This window comes from Sceloporus undulatus, chromosome 5, assembly GCF_019175285.1.
Source record: "Sceloporus undulatus isolate JIND9_A2432 ecotype Alabama chromosome 5, SceUnd_v1.1, whole genome shotgun sequence".
Taxonomy (NCBI): Eukaryota; Metazoa; Chordata; class Lepidosauria; order Squamata; family Phrynosomatidae; genus Sceloporus; species Sceloporus undulatus.
In genome coordinates, this window is record NC_056526.1 from 43,124,912 (window position 1) to 43,141,484 (window position 16,573).

Below are 16,573 nucleotides of genomic sequence, written 5' to 3' on the forward strand. Positions count from 1 at the left end.
AGGCAGAGCAGTGGTGGACAGGGAGTCTTGGAAATGTCTCATCCACAGGGTTGCCATGGGTCAAGACTGACTTGAGGGCATGAAAACAACAAACTGAAGACTGAATAGTAAGAGTGTAGGGACACTGCAAATTTCAATTAAGATACCATTAGTTGAAAAAGTTGTTGAAAGGGCTGCTTCCTTGTGGAATATGAAATATTCTTGGGTTTTGGGAAGTGGAGGCATACATTAATAAATTGAAGACCATTACTATCTGGCGATGGTCGTGGCATTGTCTTCCTTCCTCAGGGAGGTGGGGAGAAAGAAAACAAAAATATATTCAGACTCCTATGTATGTAGTTATTAAGTGTCTGGGCACATGCAGCTTATGTCACACGTCCTTGGAGGGGAGAATTAATGTTTGTTCTGAAGATAGAATCCATAAGGAGCACAATGTCTTTATCAAATACATATACTGGTGTGTAATGACAAAAAGCTTCTATAATTCAGACAGTTTTGGCAGACATAATGGTCACCATGTTGTAGCCATTTCTGATGGTCTGCAGAATATAGCCAACTGTAATGGAACTCCACTTGCTGAAAAAAAAGGCAGCGTTGGGATCATCAGAACTTCTGCTTTACTCAGAAGTTGTAAGTAGGGAAGATTGTATTTGCCCTTTCAAAATATTAAGGAATAGCTAGACCTGTTCCATGCAACCCAAAGAAACAACATGTTTAATTTCAGCATTCAATGCATCTTTTACCTGGCAAAAGCCAACCAAGCGGCATGGATTCTGTAACTGGAGGCCTAACAAGAATACAGGATAGCATATAGACTACAATAATCCAGCTAGATTATTTATCACTAGCTATAAAACGAAACCAGCCTTGATTTGTTCTGCAACTGGCACCAGATCCAAGTATTAGGCCTTCTTTGTTGAGATGGTGACAAGCATTAGCTGTACCCTCTTTAGCTCAAATTTAGAGAAATATCACAATAGTTTTGCTACCATGGACACTACTGAAAGGTTGTATTTCAGACAAAAACTCGGGGAAAATTCTATGTTGTGAACTCTCTGCACGAAGCTTGGACGGAAATCATATTATTGGCTGGTGAAGTGAAGCAATTCATTTCCAATCATCTTATGATAAGACTATTTGCATTATTACAGAGAACTGGTTCTTAGGCCAGAGATTGTGCTAAAACAAATGTGACATTGGAATTGTCTTACCTGTCAAAAATAAACTCTGGTAGATTTTACAGCCCATTAGAATGAAATATAATAATTAAATGAAATAATGCAATTTTCCCCGTTATTTGTTACAAAATGTTGCAAAACAGAAACAGAAAATTGCCACAAAACTCCCCACACTCCCCCTTTTTATGATGCAATAGACTGATGCTGTTACTTCTTTGAAAACTCTTCCTGTTCTAGCTGCTTCAGATAAAAGGTGGGGAAATTCTTGGAGCAAAATGTTTGGGTTTTTTACCCTGACAGTAAAAAAAAACTTGTCACTTGTTTTTGTGGGGATGGTTGTAAAAAGCTATCTACAATGGGGAAAGGAAAAGAGGTTTTTTCTTGTGGATTTTTAAAATTTTTGTCACGACAGTTCACCCCTCTTTCTGAGAAGGTAGGGTACTTAATAGTCTCCTCAGACAAAGTACTGGAAGAGCCAGAATACTTAGCAGTTTCTTGCACTTCATACTTCTCAGGATAAGAGGTCTGGCAGTTAAACCTCTCAATATACAGCGGTAATATCCACCTTAAGACTGAATGACTAATTCTGAAGGGAATTTTCTTATAATTATGCCATGTTTGTGGGCACACATTCCAAGTAAATCTAAAAGAGGAGAGAAAGAGAGATTTTCTCACCTTTTCTCCTGTTGGATCTCCACTTGGATCACTTCATTTCTCATGGAAGAAAGACTAAAAAGGATATGCTGAAGGCAGAAAACAAAGCACCTTTTCATGCAATGGCTACCACCTACTGCCGCAGGACCCAAACCACACCACCAGGAGTCGGATTATCCAGGATCCTTTTTGCTCCAGGCCAAAGGACTGGAACATGGCTTTAGGCCACACTGGAGGTGTCATTTGAATGCCACACCTCAAAAGCGGCTGGAAGCCGCTTCTTTTTGTCCGTCTGTTCCTGGTCATAGCCATGTTAGTTGGGAATATCAGTATGTAATATCTTGTAGCACCTTTGACACTAACTGAGTGAAAGAAGTTAATTTATTAGCTTTCGTAGACTTCATCTATGTCCTCAGATGCATGAGAAAATATATGAAAGCTAATGTTACAACTTATTTCACTCATCTCAAAAGTAATAATATACAATCAGTTTTACATGGCTTGTGAAATGAAGTGAGAGATCCATGTTAGTTGTATGTTTTGACTACTTTCCATTTGAGCTATTTGGTGACCTAACAAATAATGAAGATAATGCTCAAAAGAGGTTCGGTGTCTTTCTGTGGACCCCAAACCCAAACTCCAATGCAGTTTACACTAAAGTGCTCTGCTTCAAGGGAGATGAACAATGACTGTTATTTTCCAGAGCAATCTCTATTCTGGTACAGCTCTCTTTCACATAAAGGTTCCTTTCCTGTTAAAGCACTAGCAATACAATCCACCCCCTAGCTTTCTTTTTAATGTAGTGGAATTCCATTTTATGGAAAAGGAGAGAACTATATTTACCATAAGATAACTACAACAGAACAGCACAAAATAGCTTTTTAAAATGTTTAGGATACACACTCAATTACTAGCAAGGGTATGTGGGGGTGGGGGGGAGGGAGGGACTTAAATGGCAACCAAAGTCCGATGGGAAACTCCCCACACTGAAAGGACATACTGTTCTTTTTTCCCCTTCTTAATGATGATGTCCAGAAATTCTGAAATTGACCAAATCTGAACCAAAATTTGGTCCTGGGTTCCTGAAGCCAACGACTTAGCCCTCTCACCCTGCATGTTGCAATCCCTTCCCTCTTTGTTTTACATTATTTGTAGTTTGTCTTAAATCCAAATTGATTTGTTTTTCCACTGCAAAATGCCACATTGGATACATACCATAAGGGTGTATTCTGGGTTGTTGAAAGAAAGAATCCACATGTAATTGCATTGAGTTCGAAAAATAATATGGGGGGATTGGTCACATTATTTACAGAATACCTTTTATTTGAATATGGTCTGGTGGGGAAAATGGGGTAGTTGGATGGAGAAAGCTAAAGTTGAAAAGGGATACAATGTTTCCACCTGGCTTTCCATTAGCCTGGGTGCTAGATTTACTATTTACAGCAGATTAAGAGCACCGACTTTCTTCTCTTCTCTTTTGCAACAACCCTAGTTTATTTCAAACAACAAGAGAGATTGTAGTAGATTGACTGACCGATTTCACAATTTCCAAGTAACCTGTTATTATATTGTATCTTATTGATATCATTTGTATTAGCCATTACAACAGACTTAAAGGCAACTTGGTTTCTCAGTAATTTAACAGCTTATTGTTCTTTGATGTTGGATAGTTATTATTGACTTGATTGAGTCTAGCTGTTTCGAGCCTGGCAATGCTAGGGACTATTGATTGTTCTAGGCTTTTTATATTTTCTTTTTTTCCTTCTTATTTTTTTCTTTTTGCTGACTGTTTCTGATCTTTTTCTTGTTAATTTATTTTCTTCTATGGCTCCTACTATTTCTCCTGATTTCCATTAGGTGTCTTCCCCGTTCTCAGCTCCCTTTCAATTCCTCTCTTGGGAACTGACAATCAGTTGGCTCAAAAGCAACGACAGTCCATGAGCTTTTTTCTTGCTAAATCTTCTCATCTTCTTGCTCTCACTGCAGCAGACTTTTCTTTTCTGACACTAGTTGCCCAGAGGGCAGAGGGAGAGGGGTTGGTGTCCTGCCCCTAATGCCCCTACTCATTCTTCTGGTCATTGCCTTCATATTGTTCTTACGAAAAAATGTGTAACCTCCGACTTCATGGCTAGGGCAACTGTTTCCAAAAAAAAAAAATTCCTCAAGAGTACAAAGGAATTTTGCCAAGCACGCAAGCGAGGTGAGTGGCTATTTAAAAAAAACATCCTCAGAGACCACTGAAATAACAAACTCAGAAGTTAAATTTCAATTTAAGTATACGATTATCTCAGAAATCGCAGCACTCCTCTTAAAATATGAATGATGATGTAAAGAAATACCACCAAAACTCAAATTGATCCTGTCAAATGGAAATTTTGAGAACCTCCCATCCATCCTGAACTCCCTTCTCTTTTAGTATTCCTGACCACAGGATCACCCCCAGTATTTTACTGAAATCAGCTTTCCTAAAGTCTAGAATGTGTGTCTAACTATGTCTGGTTTCTCCTTTCCACCATATGCAAACCCCAGGAGAACATGATCACTCCCACCTAAGGATCTCACCATTTGCACCCATTTATTAGGTCATCCCTATTGGTTAGGATCAGACCTAAAATAGCTGATCCTCTTGTTGCCTCTTCCATCTTTGGACAATGAAACTGTCTTTGAGGCAAGGAAATCAGCCAGTTTGGGACAGTGATGGTGCCTGCTTTGGAAGTGCAACTGCCACCAGAGGCTGCTCCTTGCTGCTTGCCTGCTTCACCCCAATAAGGACAAGAGAAGGCAACAAGAGAAGAGAGGCTAGATGCAAGCAATTTCAAGAGAGGTTAAAAAGTCAAGAGGCACATATTAAAGGCAATATAGAGATACCATAACTATTCATAACATAATCATAGCCAGTGTAACCCTTGATAATCTCACAGGACTGTGTTCTGACTTCTTCCTTGTATTCAAGAGAAAATTCAAAGCAAGAGGACACTAATAATGAAAAGAAACAAATGAATTAACAGATGAAGATGAGAGAAAATATACTGCATTTCGCATTATATAAAAATATTTATTGCTTAAGAAAATAACAACTTGTTTAACAAAAACCCAACAACATTGCCAAGGCAACGTTTTCATATCATTTTAAAAATTCAGTGTAGTCAGCAAATTTAGCTTTTTCCTTTGATGCACAGATATATATATAAATTAACATAAAGCAGCACAATATAGCCAAAAGCAAAAGTCTAAGATGCTATTAGTATTCTTACTATATCTTAAAATGCTAGTTAAATTGGAAACAATTTCTCCCTCCAAATGATTACAAATCAACAACCTGCCTTTTAAGGATGTAGCTTTTTAATTTTCATTTGCAATAAAAAGCACCAGCAGATTTTTTTTTAAAATGCAATTTCATTTGAAGAACTTCACTGGAAATGTTTTCCATGAACTTGGGCATCCTCAATTATTTTTAAACACCTAACCCAACATAATTTTTCTTACTTAACCTAAAATGTGATGAAACCCATAACAAGAGTAATTCTGCTTCACTGTCCTACATTCCAGCTGCTATGGAATTTTGCATAAAAGAGGACTGGCTTCCTTAACATCTCTTTGCATGGTATATTCTTTGCGTGCAAAACATGAGGATTTTCTGGTCAGTAGGATAGAGGCAAAAAGAGAATCTCAAGTTGCTACTTGCAACATGCCAGCAGCCCAAAGAATCACTCTGCACGTATGATGGCTGGGGAAATGAGAGAACTGTCTACCAAAAAATAACTTTTCCAATCCCTGAGCAGAAGAATATTGTTAGTTAAAATAGCAACATATTGCTCAAGTACATATATGGTAGGAAAAATATGAAAACCCAGAGGCGAAAAAAACAACCTCAAGACATTTACCATCACATTTTACTTTCATTTTCTTTATCGGATATATTACAATTTAAAAATTATTTTATCAGATCAGAATACTGTAATTTTTTAACAGGCGAGAAAAAACTTTGGCAAATATAGAAAGACAATGGTTTAAACTTAATCTGAACAGAAGACATAAAAGATACTGAAATGGCTTTTCATATGTGTAATTCTAAGCAGGTGGATAGACACGAACCTACAGATCCTCTCTGTAGGTGGTATGGGGCAATGCTTTTTTAGCCCAGTAGAATTTTCGAAACAATTATCCACCAGTATATTTAGACTACTATGTCTGAAAAGCACAAGCTGCTACTGCTTGTAGTAACACAACAGTATTGCTTAGTATTTCATTTTATGATACTGGAGCTTTCAGTAATTCACACTGTTTATCGAGGCTTTTGGAATTCACATTATAAATCTATCTGTATCTATAAAACAGCAATAAAAAAAAACTATGTTTTTAGGAAACTGCATATGTTTTAACAACACCTTCTATAAGATCAGTGATGAAATGTCAATGTATCATACTCCTTTCAATTACCCTTAGTATATTTCTTTAGCCTAAATTCAACATTACATTAGCACATGGCTGCTAGTGTAATAGAATTTCCTTTCCTTCTACTCACCAATGCAGCCCTATGCACTAACCAAAAATCAGTTCAGGCATCAACGGTACATTTTTACGGTACAGAGAATCTGCAGAAGAATGAGGAGATGACCTCCCTCCTGGTTACATTTACAAAATGCATTCCATCTGTGGAAATACCCTAATGTATTCCAATCTTTAAGTAGCTACAGAAATACTTAGAAGATGGAAACCAAACTTTAAAGAGTTGATCAAACACAAAATAAATTTACAAATTTACACGCATATAAACATTTACAAATATACATCCATATAAATGCATGTCAGAGAAGAAATCACTTCACATTTCATAAGAACTTCAAGGATTCTGCCACCTCCAAATGCTTCTGGCTCAGAAACATTTACAAATATACATCCATATAAATGCATGTCAGAGAAGAAATCACTTCACATTTCATAAGAACCTCAAGGATTCTCCCACCCCCAAATGCTTCTGGCTCAAAATGCTGCAATTACAAAAGCTGTCACAGTCTTTAAAAGGTTTATTCGATAATTTGTAGCACATAAAGAATGCCAAGATTATCAACAGTCACACATACTTTGAAATCTGGGGACACATGTAGAGATTTGAGATTGGTTCCATTTGTGTAGAATGTTTGCCGAGGTTGACCAGTATCCACATTCCACCACTAAAAGGAAGAAAAATGTGTTCACAGTTAAAAAGAAATAAAACCTTAATGCAGCATATTCTAGACATCACAACCAATTTGGGCCATATTTTTCCATATACATTTGACAAGCACACACTATTACTTTTTTAGTCTCAGGTTTCAGTACAGAATGATGTTGACAACATTATACAGGTTGATTATTTCTTATCTGGAATTCTAAAATCTGAAATCTTCCAAAATCTAAAACTGTTCACGTGGGTGGCTGAGATACTGACCCCTTTGCCTTCTAATGGTTCAAATGTATACAAACTTTGTATCATGCAAGTTATTAAAAATATCATGTTCAAAATTACCTGCAAGTATGTTTATAAGGTGCATACAAAATATGAATGAATTTCTTGCTGAGACTTGGGTAGATCGCCAAAATATCTTGTTAACCTAAGAGGGATGAGTTAGCATTCTGGCTATTTCTTACCTATACAGGGATCTTAACAAGTAATACCTCAAATAGTTTTTAATATATTGCAAAAACATTATTGTTTTTCATTAACTATTTTATTGAGATTACCTTTATGTATCCCCCCGAAGAAACCAGAATCTTACTGTCAGGGGAAAAGCAAAGGTCTGTTACCCAGCCTCCATGTGCTGATTCTCCTTCATCTATTGAAGCACGAAAACAGAGGTGAAGCAGCTCACCTCTTGAGACATTCCAAACCTGAGGCATAAATAATGCAAAACATATGTTTAGTGTAGTATCATACATAATAATTTAAACATTTTACTGAAGGGCAGTATAAAACACATATCACGGCATAAAGTTTCCCAAATCCACAAAACAAAACATCTTATACTGTACCTTAAGTCTTTTTCAAATTATTTGCCCAGCTTGTTCTCTGACACCTCTGGTTTGCAAATTTATTCCTACCTACTAGGCTAAATTTACTGTTCTGCCTTTTAAACTATTTTATTTATACTCTATCCTTTACAGAAATTCTAGATTTTAAACACAATCATATTACAAATTCACAAATTCAACCATGCACAAAAAATATTGAAACTCAACTTTTTTCGTTATCCTTTTGACATCTTAAAGCAGTTTTAAAAAGTTCCCCACCCATTTTATTTTCTTTGTAGTTGAATAATTAATCCATAACTACCCTGAAAGCCTTCTCCACTATACACTGTTCCTGTTTTAATGCAAAACCAAAACACCGTCATTCAAAAAACATTTAGCAGACTAAATCAGCCATTTGTACTGATAATTCAGACAGAATTTGCTTTTATCCTATGCTATTCAATAAATCATTTTAAAGTAACAAATTGAAATACCCGAATTTCTCCATTGTCATCTCCTGTGGCAAACAGTTCATTATTAGGGGAGAAAACACAGCATCTTACACAGCCTTCATGACTATTTAGTTTATGAAGAATTGAGGATGTTTCAAAACTCCATATCTGAAGATTTAAAATATTAAACATACTGGTTAACTTGTATTTCAGCATTTTGGGTTCATTTTACATTCCACAACAGATGAACCTGAAATCTTCTGCACAGGTAGTTTATGATACATTGACATATGGAAGATCTGGGACAGGGGCCCATACAGACAGGCCAAAATAGAGCTGCTTCAGGTCACTTTGGAGGTATGCTGTTTAAATGATGCAAGCGTCCTATGAGTCTGGAAACCACACCAAAGCCATGCTCCAGTGCCTTTTGCCACTGAATGGGAAAGGGGATGTTGTTGTAGTTTTTATAAAAGTAAAAGTACAGTTGTTATAGTGACCCATAGATGATGAGCCAAGTTTTTTGGGTCAATTTTTTTGACATTTCTAGACTTATACATGTGTATATACAATAAGTATATAGGTAATTCTCCCTCTAAATTACTACAAACTGCATATGAAAGAGCTTATCTCTGTCTAGATCCTGACCTATACTTTATTAGTATAGAAAATTTAGTATGTGTTTGTAAATATTTACTGACCTTGGCAGTCTTGTCAGCAGAGGTAGTGGAAAACATAGTGTTATTGGGTGAAATAGCACAAGAAAGAATAGCGTCTTCATGACAGGTGAGATCTTTTTCTAGTTCTCCTGTAAGTGTGTTCCAGAGCTGTAATATTAAAATATTCACCAGTAAACAATTCTTTTGGTCAAAGCATGCAAACAGAATGCCAATGTGCCTATTTTGCTTTCAAAATACTCAGTAACACATAGCTTAAAACATAAAATAATCTCCATTCACTGTTCATTTTATCTTTTAAAGAGAGACTCTAATCTTATCTGAAGTTTATTTATTTTTTATTTTATTTAAAGAACCAGGACAAATATAAAATTTCATATGGCTTGTGTTTGATTCCCTGTAAATTTACATACAAGTACCAGTCTATGCTGTCAGTATGCAGAGTTCTTATTTACCTTAACTGTCCCATCAAATGACCACGACAGAAGCCTTGAGTCTTTTAGAAGATGAAAATTCTTGACAGGTTCATTGTGACCTTTCAGAAGAATACATTCCTCTGACTGCCAATTCCATACCTAATTAAAACAGACATGACAACAAATTAAGAAAAGCATTTTTAAATCCATCAATGACTAGCACATACGTATTTTTTCAAAGCAAAAATAGAACCCTCAGACACTTGGATCAGGTGTTTGATACATATCGGCTAGCATCCTGTTGGGAATTTGTGAGTGGTCTATCTCAATGTGCCCAATCACTGGGAGAGTGCTACAGTAATCATTCCCCGGCTGCCCAATCTGCAGTGCTTTGGAAACCCTTCAGTAAGGGCACTGCCTAGCTTAAGAGGTAGGTTGTTGAAGGGTGGCATCAGTAGAAGTAACTATTAATGCTGGAGCTCCATCATTGCAGCTACAATGCAGCTTGATGATTCAGGACCTCAGTCTTTGTGTATTATATGGTGCCTAGAGATTTATGGTTTAAGTGCAACAAACCAACAGGATCTCTACAAGATCTTCCACTCTTCACAAATGGTGAGATAAGGATATATGCCTGCAGTTACATTGTGCTTCTGAGGTGATGAAATGCTTTTGAAATGCAATGTACCCCTGATCATTCCCCTCAGGTGAATAATGGATAATGAATGTATCCATGACTCACAGTCATACAACCTATATATTACTTCCACTATCAGAGGTCCTATGCCTCTGAACCTCAGTTCATTGGAAATATAAGCAAAAGACTTTAACTACATCCATCTCTTCCTTGTATACTTGCCATCAGCTTCTATTGTGCAATCATGGCAGTATTAAACTAGAGGCTTTTGGTCTCCTGCAGAATGGTTCTTATGTTCCTATAAGCTAGATGGTACAGCAGAAGTCCCACAGGGGGACAATGCTAGACTTTATTCCTGTTATAATGTTCTTCCAAAATCTTGAAGCACTTCTGAAGCCAACGTTCCTCACAAGAATTATCCCACTTCCAAAGTTCAGGTTCTAGAGATGGTTTGGTACTTGTCATACTGACCAGTATGCATTAACAGACACCTTAGCAAAAAGACTGCATTACTAATTCTCACTTGTTTCAGTATTAGCCCTATCCCAGAGTGTGAAGGACAGTTACTAGATGTGGTCACTAACTTCATTTCTGAATTTGAGAGGGACTTCACCAATAGTAGCCCATTGATTAACCTTTTCTCACATTTTTAGTACACTTCTCAGACTGAAACCCAATACAATGCTGATGGAGTGAAAAGCCTCACTGGCATACTTACACAGGATGCCAGTTTGGGGAGGGGGGAGGGGTGTCTGTTAAAAAAACACAATTGTACTATAAGCATGTTCTACCTTAACAAACCTTTGTTTCTAGAAATTCAGCCTATTTCTCTTCAGCCCAGCTCTCTTTCTCTTACACTTCCTCTTTGCTCTCTTCCTCTCTTGTTCATCTTGGCTTGGGGTGTGTTCAACCAGCAGGTAAGCTGACCTGTTGCACCACCCAGAATGGAGAAATGCTTCCAGAAGGAAGTACTGGATGCCTCCTTGCACAAGCTTTGAAAATGTGCAAGTGTGTGTACAATCACAAACAGTACAATACCGTCAATGTTGGATCCTGGTCTCAGCCTTCAAATGACTTAAAGAAAAATGCAACAATGTGCACTTATGGCACTGAAGCATACTGATATTCCAATGAAATCTATTGAATTTAAATGTGTGTATACATCACACCCAATAAATACAAAAAGGTAAAAGCTGTGAAATTTACACTAGTTTAAAAGCTTTCTTATTTATCAGTTGTAAAATCATGATATCTACCTTTTAATGTTCATTGTTTTTCATGTTTAAGTAGATGTATCCTACCTTTTACCAAAAAAAGAGCTTCAATATCTTCAAAAGTGCATTTCCCACAACTGTCATGAAAAAAACTTTTAAAAACTCAAATCAATATCTTCAAATTAATTTTAATAAACTAAATCAGACACATTAGATTTAAAGCTTGCTTTTTCGTAACACCTTATTCTAAGATGCTACATATTTTAAGTTTTGAAAACATATAAAGGGAAATTTTCCGCATACCATAGTTCTCATAACCTCTGGCTCATCTAAGCAGTTACAGAGAGATTCAAGCAAAAATATTTTTCTAGGTGGAACTTAAATTTTCCAAAAATATTACAGATATCCTAACCATCAAAATATTCCAACACCTGTATAGTTGAATCATCAGAGCTTGAAATAAGCATTTTCCCATCAGAAGTAAACTGGCAGTGTTGTACAGCTTCTCTGTGTCCAGTTCTAGATTTTAAAATGTTTCCATTTGACAGACTTAAGACCTGTGTGAAATGAAACAAATGGCATATGTGAGGCATTCATAAGCAAAGGAAAACATGGTCTCAAAGAGGCAAAATGCCCAAGTATTTTTTAAAAACTTTAATACAGTGATGGCTAACCTTTTAGAGACTGAGGCCCGTTACAAACGGGCACCCTAGCACTGACTCAGTCCATACTAGGGTTAGAAAGGGGCGTCTCTTCCAGACGCCCCTAACCCTAGTACGGACTGAGTCCGTACAAAATGGCGACGGCCGTTCCACACGGCCGCCACCATCTTGACATAGCGAATGCACTGCGTCCGCACGTCGCGCCCCAGAAATGATGCCCCATGACAGTTTCACCTTAGGGTCGCCAGGAATGACTTGAAGGCACACACGCAAGCAAGCACGCGCACGCACACTCTCTCAGCCTCAGGCTAGCAATAGCAAAAAAAACCTCTGATGAAACTTGCCAAGAAAACTCCATGATAATTTCACCTTAGGGTTGCCATAAGTCAGAAAGAACTTGAAGGCACGACACACAAGTCATGCTCTCTCAGCCTCAAGGGACAGCAATGGCAGACCCCCACTGCTCCTTCCCCTGTCCTCCTTTACCTTTAACTGGCTGTAGGCTGTGATATTGCTATTGTGATAGACAGACAGACAGACAGACAAATGAAGACAAAGAGAGAGAATACTGTACTGAACAATAAACAGAATACAAGCAAAGACTACTCATTCTGAAAATCAGTTGCTTACCTTTACTGTTCCATTCTTCTCTCCAAATGCAGCAGTCTGCAGATCATTGCTCAGGCAACAACAGCATATGAAATGATCCTGTCCTTTAGTCAAATGAAAAGTCTGGCCTGTGTATCCATAAATAAGCTGCAATGCAATATATAATTGAAAAAGGATTATAAAGCACAATATCTTTCTTCAGAGTACATCAGTCCTAAAGAAAATGCCTGAATACTTTCTCAGTGGAAACTTTTAATCATATTGACAACTTCAGTGCATGCTACCTTTTTATATGCCCTTCAAAAGAAAGAACTATAGAATAAATGGCTCTGTACCGCTACTTTCTATTTCTACAAACCACTTGGTGATATAGGTTAAGAGAGGATGATTGGTCCAAGATCTGTACCCCTGACAGAGTAGGGATCTGAATCCAGGGTTTTCAAGTACAAACCTCTCTTGGAATTAAGTGAGATTTCCAATCACACACACAAATTCCATTGCTAGTGTAGTTTATTATAACTAGAATTAAATGGAAGGCTACATGGAAGTTACAGTACTTTGGCAACACTATATCCATGGATTAAGTTTGATGTATTGGGCTAGCTTTCCACATTAACTTTAAATCAAATGTTTTGTACAGGCTATGAGGTTTTCTGACATTTCATATACAGTACATTAATTGGTGTGTGTGTGTGGGGGGGGGGGTAATTGCACTAAAAATGAATATTAAAATTAATGTTCTATTTTTGTCATTTCAGAGGTGCAATGACAACCAGTAACAATATTTACAAAGCTCTAAGGAGAAAAAGTCATGACACAAACGTGTGAAGAATGGGTGTGACTGACATACTTGTTTCTTTTTTCTTTTCCATTTTTTAAATAAAAAGAATGCTAAGTGCTTATCTTTATCTTAGAAGTCTGAGTCCTCCGAAATCTGCTTAGAACAAGTCATCCTATCACAATCTGACTTCTTCCATGTCTAAAAAAAGCTTGTAATTATTTTTCAGAAATATTTTAACTATTCACTGACATGTAAACATGATCAGCATCACAGCATAGAGCAGCTGCAGCCTTTTCTATTTCCCACTTCACCAATATCCATAGCAACGCTAATATATTAAAAAGAAGAATGAAGAGGAATATTATTCAATGTATGTATGCATTTATAGTCGCCCATGCAAAACAGCTGCTACATCATTTTTAAAATTTAAACAAAATAAATTATGCAGGCTGTTAAATGCATAAGCCATAGTTTCATAACATTAAAGGAGTAATAAAACATGAAGGTGTGCATGAATTTATCCACTTGTAGAAGACTAATGACCACTGGTGTGAACAAGCAAATGCTAGAACAAAAGCCAGCCGTATTTCTGGCTTCATCATTGGCCAGTACTGATGCCCTTTATACCTTGATGGATTCTAATTCTTCTCACCTCCCACACTGGTGTATAATTCCTCTCAACAATAATACAGTGGGGGGGCAGTATTTATAAAAATATAGTTACATGTATTTCATTATTTCATTTTGTTACTTTAATTATATTTTCTCAGAACAATGAGTGCTGGGAATATTATTAAATATTGTAGGATAGAGACCAGAAATATGGAAGTTGGAGGGAACAGACTACACTCATCCCTCCACTTTTGCAGCTTTGACTTTTGCAGATTTGATTATTCATGAATTTTATTAATATACTCTCTCTAGGAATATCTATGTCCTCCAGAGCAACTCTACAATCAACTTTAACTAAAAGTCGAACTGAAGGACCTAGATATTCCTAGAGAGAACACTCCACTAGGCATTTGGAGCTCCTCCAGCACAATTCTTTGGTCAGTATCTGGCAGATGTTGATCGCAGAGTTGCACTGGAGGACCTAAAGATTCCTAGAGAGGTGTTCTCTCGGTAAAAACATAGAGTTTTTGTTATTTCTGGGTTTTCTACATTCATGAGGGTCCTGTGCCCCTAACCCCAGCAAATATGAAGGAACAAATGTATAGTAATCTGGAATAGGGCACCAGCTGGTTAGCTGGAATCATGAACATTTTGCTGCAAGTCCCACTTGTCACTAATTAGTAAAGTAAATTTGATCCAGTTTTCCAATGAACAAGGCCAAAAAAGCAAATCTTAAAAGTTCAATTGGTTACAGTCATTTTGGACTATTAGAATTCTAATACAATCAAGATACTAACAGCATAATCCCTTTGTTAACGACCAAAATGTTACAAAACTAGTAAACCTAGTAAACAAAAGTAGTATTTTTCAGAAATGAAGAATATGTAACAATAATTTCAGAATGAAAACAAGCTTTCTTGCCCCACCATAGAAAGCCTGCAGCTTTTAATGATTGCTAACTTGTTGAATTTTTTTCAGTTTCTGCCATAGTCCCTTGTAGCATGCAAAAACTCCATTTAGCAATGCACATTTCACTGAAAAAGGGACATAGGCTCTTACCTGTGATATGTCCATTTCCAGTAGACATATGTCCATGTGAGTGGGAGGAGCATAACCCAAATTAAGGGATGTGGGGTTCTTATCTACTGGGAAATTAGGTGCTGATGTATCTTGTAAATCACATTTAATAATATTAGTTGGATTAACTCATTTTTCCCAAAGTAGACCTGAATATTCTGAGATATATTTCACTACAAGAATTCCCAGAAAGACCTGTAGCATAACTGTAACTGTAAATCAGACATTTAGAAGTTTTATAGTCGGTCTGTCCCATTTGCGGCTTTGACTTGTGCTGATCTGATTATTTGCAGATTGTATTATTATGTTTTCTCTAGGAAACTCTAAGCCCTCCAAATTCTGCCAGAAGATGGATATAGTTTTGCACTGGAAAACCTATAGATTCTTAGAGAAAACACTTTATTGGCATTTATAGGCGCTCTAGAGTGATTCTATGGTCAACTTCTGGTGGATGTTGACCACAGAGTTGTGCTGGAGGACCTAGAGATTCCTAGAGAATTGTTCTCATGGGTAAAAAAAATAGTTTTTAGTTGCAATTTGCTCCATTTTCACAGGGGGTGTATACAGAGCACCTCTAACCCCAACAAATGTGGTGGGCATAATGTATATTTTACAAGTGAACAGAAACTAAAATTAATGGTCCAAAACAGATGAACCAAAAGGTGTAGCTTCTGGACACTTCGGGGACATGGTGTGCAGGTGACGCATGCCCCCAGATTGGCTGGTAGCCGATCCAAGGCCAACTAAGGCGGTCTGAAGGCGGCGGCAAAAGGTGCAGTTAAAAACCACTCCTGCCAGCAGCTCATTTGGGACCATGGTGGTGGCCCGCTTTCACAGCAGTTGCCCCAGCTCCCAGCCAATCAGGGCTGGAGTAGAAAGTGGCTGCTCCAAGTTGCTGGTTTGCTTTGCCCCTAATGTTATTAATTTCCTTGAATGCTCTCTACTGGGCAGATGACATGACCCAAAGTTGCATGAAAACTGACTGTTGGATGAATTAGACACTTACACAAGGATTTGTGACTCATATTGGAAAAAGAAATGTTTGCTCTTCCCACCAAGTGTCCCTTCTTCCTGCCTATGCACAAGAAACTCTGGGACGTTTAGCTCTTGATACAATAAATCCTGATGAATAGATGAAAACAAATCTGTCTCTCAGCAAGCTACCTTAACTGTATAAACACACTCTCTCAGTTCTACAGAAGTCTTAGACTGCGATCAGGCTAGGAAGCCTAGTAGTTTCACAAGAATGCCCTAACACTGCTTCAGATTGACTGACAATCTGGACAACTTACTATATATATTCTAGGCACAATCTAAAGTTTATCCTCATTTTCCCCATCACAAGTAATGAGATCTGCAGCCTAGGCCAGCAACTCTAGGACACAGTAAAGTGTGCCTTCCTCACCATGAGGCTGGAAACCAAGTTAACACTTTTAGCACAGGAGTTATATGTGCATAGGCCTGGCTGCAAAATTTTGCCCTCTTTGTAGCCTATGGATCAGGTCCAAGAGTAGTCCTATACAGAGCACATTACAAAACACCATCTTGGTGTTTCCAATCTATCATATGGCTAGATTACCTCTGTTGAGGAACAGTCTCAGTGTTAACACCACTGA

The 16,573-nt window shown here is 37.4% G+C and overlaps 1 protein-coding gene across 6 annotated transcripts in view; it reads right to left on the bottom strand.

Moving 5' to 3' along the window:
• Positions 1 to 4,849: 4,849 nt before the first annotated feature.
• The window catches only part of APAF1 (apoptotic peptidase activating factor 1), a 63,900-nt gene continuing 52,176 nt past the window's right edge, over positions 4,850 to 16,573 (bottom strand). For 4 of the 6 annotated variants that reach the window (XM_042470165.1, XM_042470168.1, XM_042470169.1 and 1 more), the window contains 8 exons: positions 12,509 to 12,634; positions 11,648 to 11,773; positions 9,405 to 9,524; positions 8,974 to 9,099; positions 8,318 to 8,443; positions 7,557 to 7,703; positions 7,342 to 7,426; positions 4,850 to 7,006 (listed from right to left, as the gene is read on the bottom strand). In XM_042470165.1, coding sequence (XP_042326099.1) covers positions 6,900 to 7,006; positions 7,342 to 7,426; positions 7,557 to 7,703; positions 8,318 to 8,443; positions 8,974 to 9,099; positions 9,405 to 9,524; positions 11,648 to 11,773; positions 12,509 to 12,634 — 963 coding nt within the window. In that variant the 3' untranslated portion in view covers positions 4,850 to 6,899. Of the gene's footprint in view, positions 7,007 to 7,341; positions 7,427 to 7,556; positions 7,704 to 8,317; positions 8,444 to 8,973; positions 9,100 to 9,404; positions 9,525 to 11,628; positions 11,774 to 12,508; positions 12,635 to 16,573 lie in introns of those variants that run through there. The other 2 variants (XM_042470166.1, XR_006104237.1) reach the window with 2 other exon arrangements.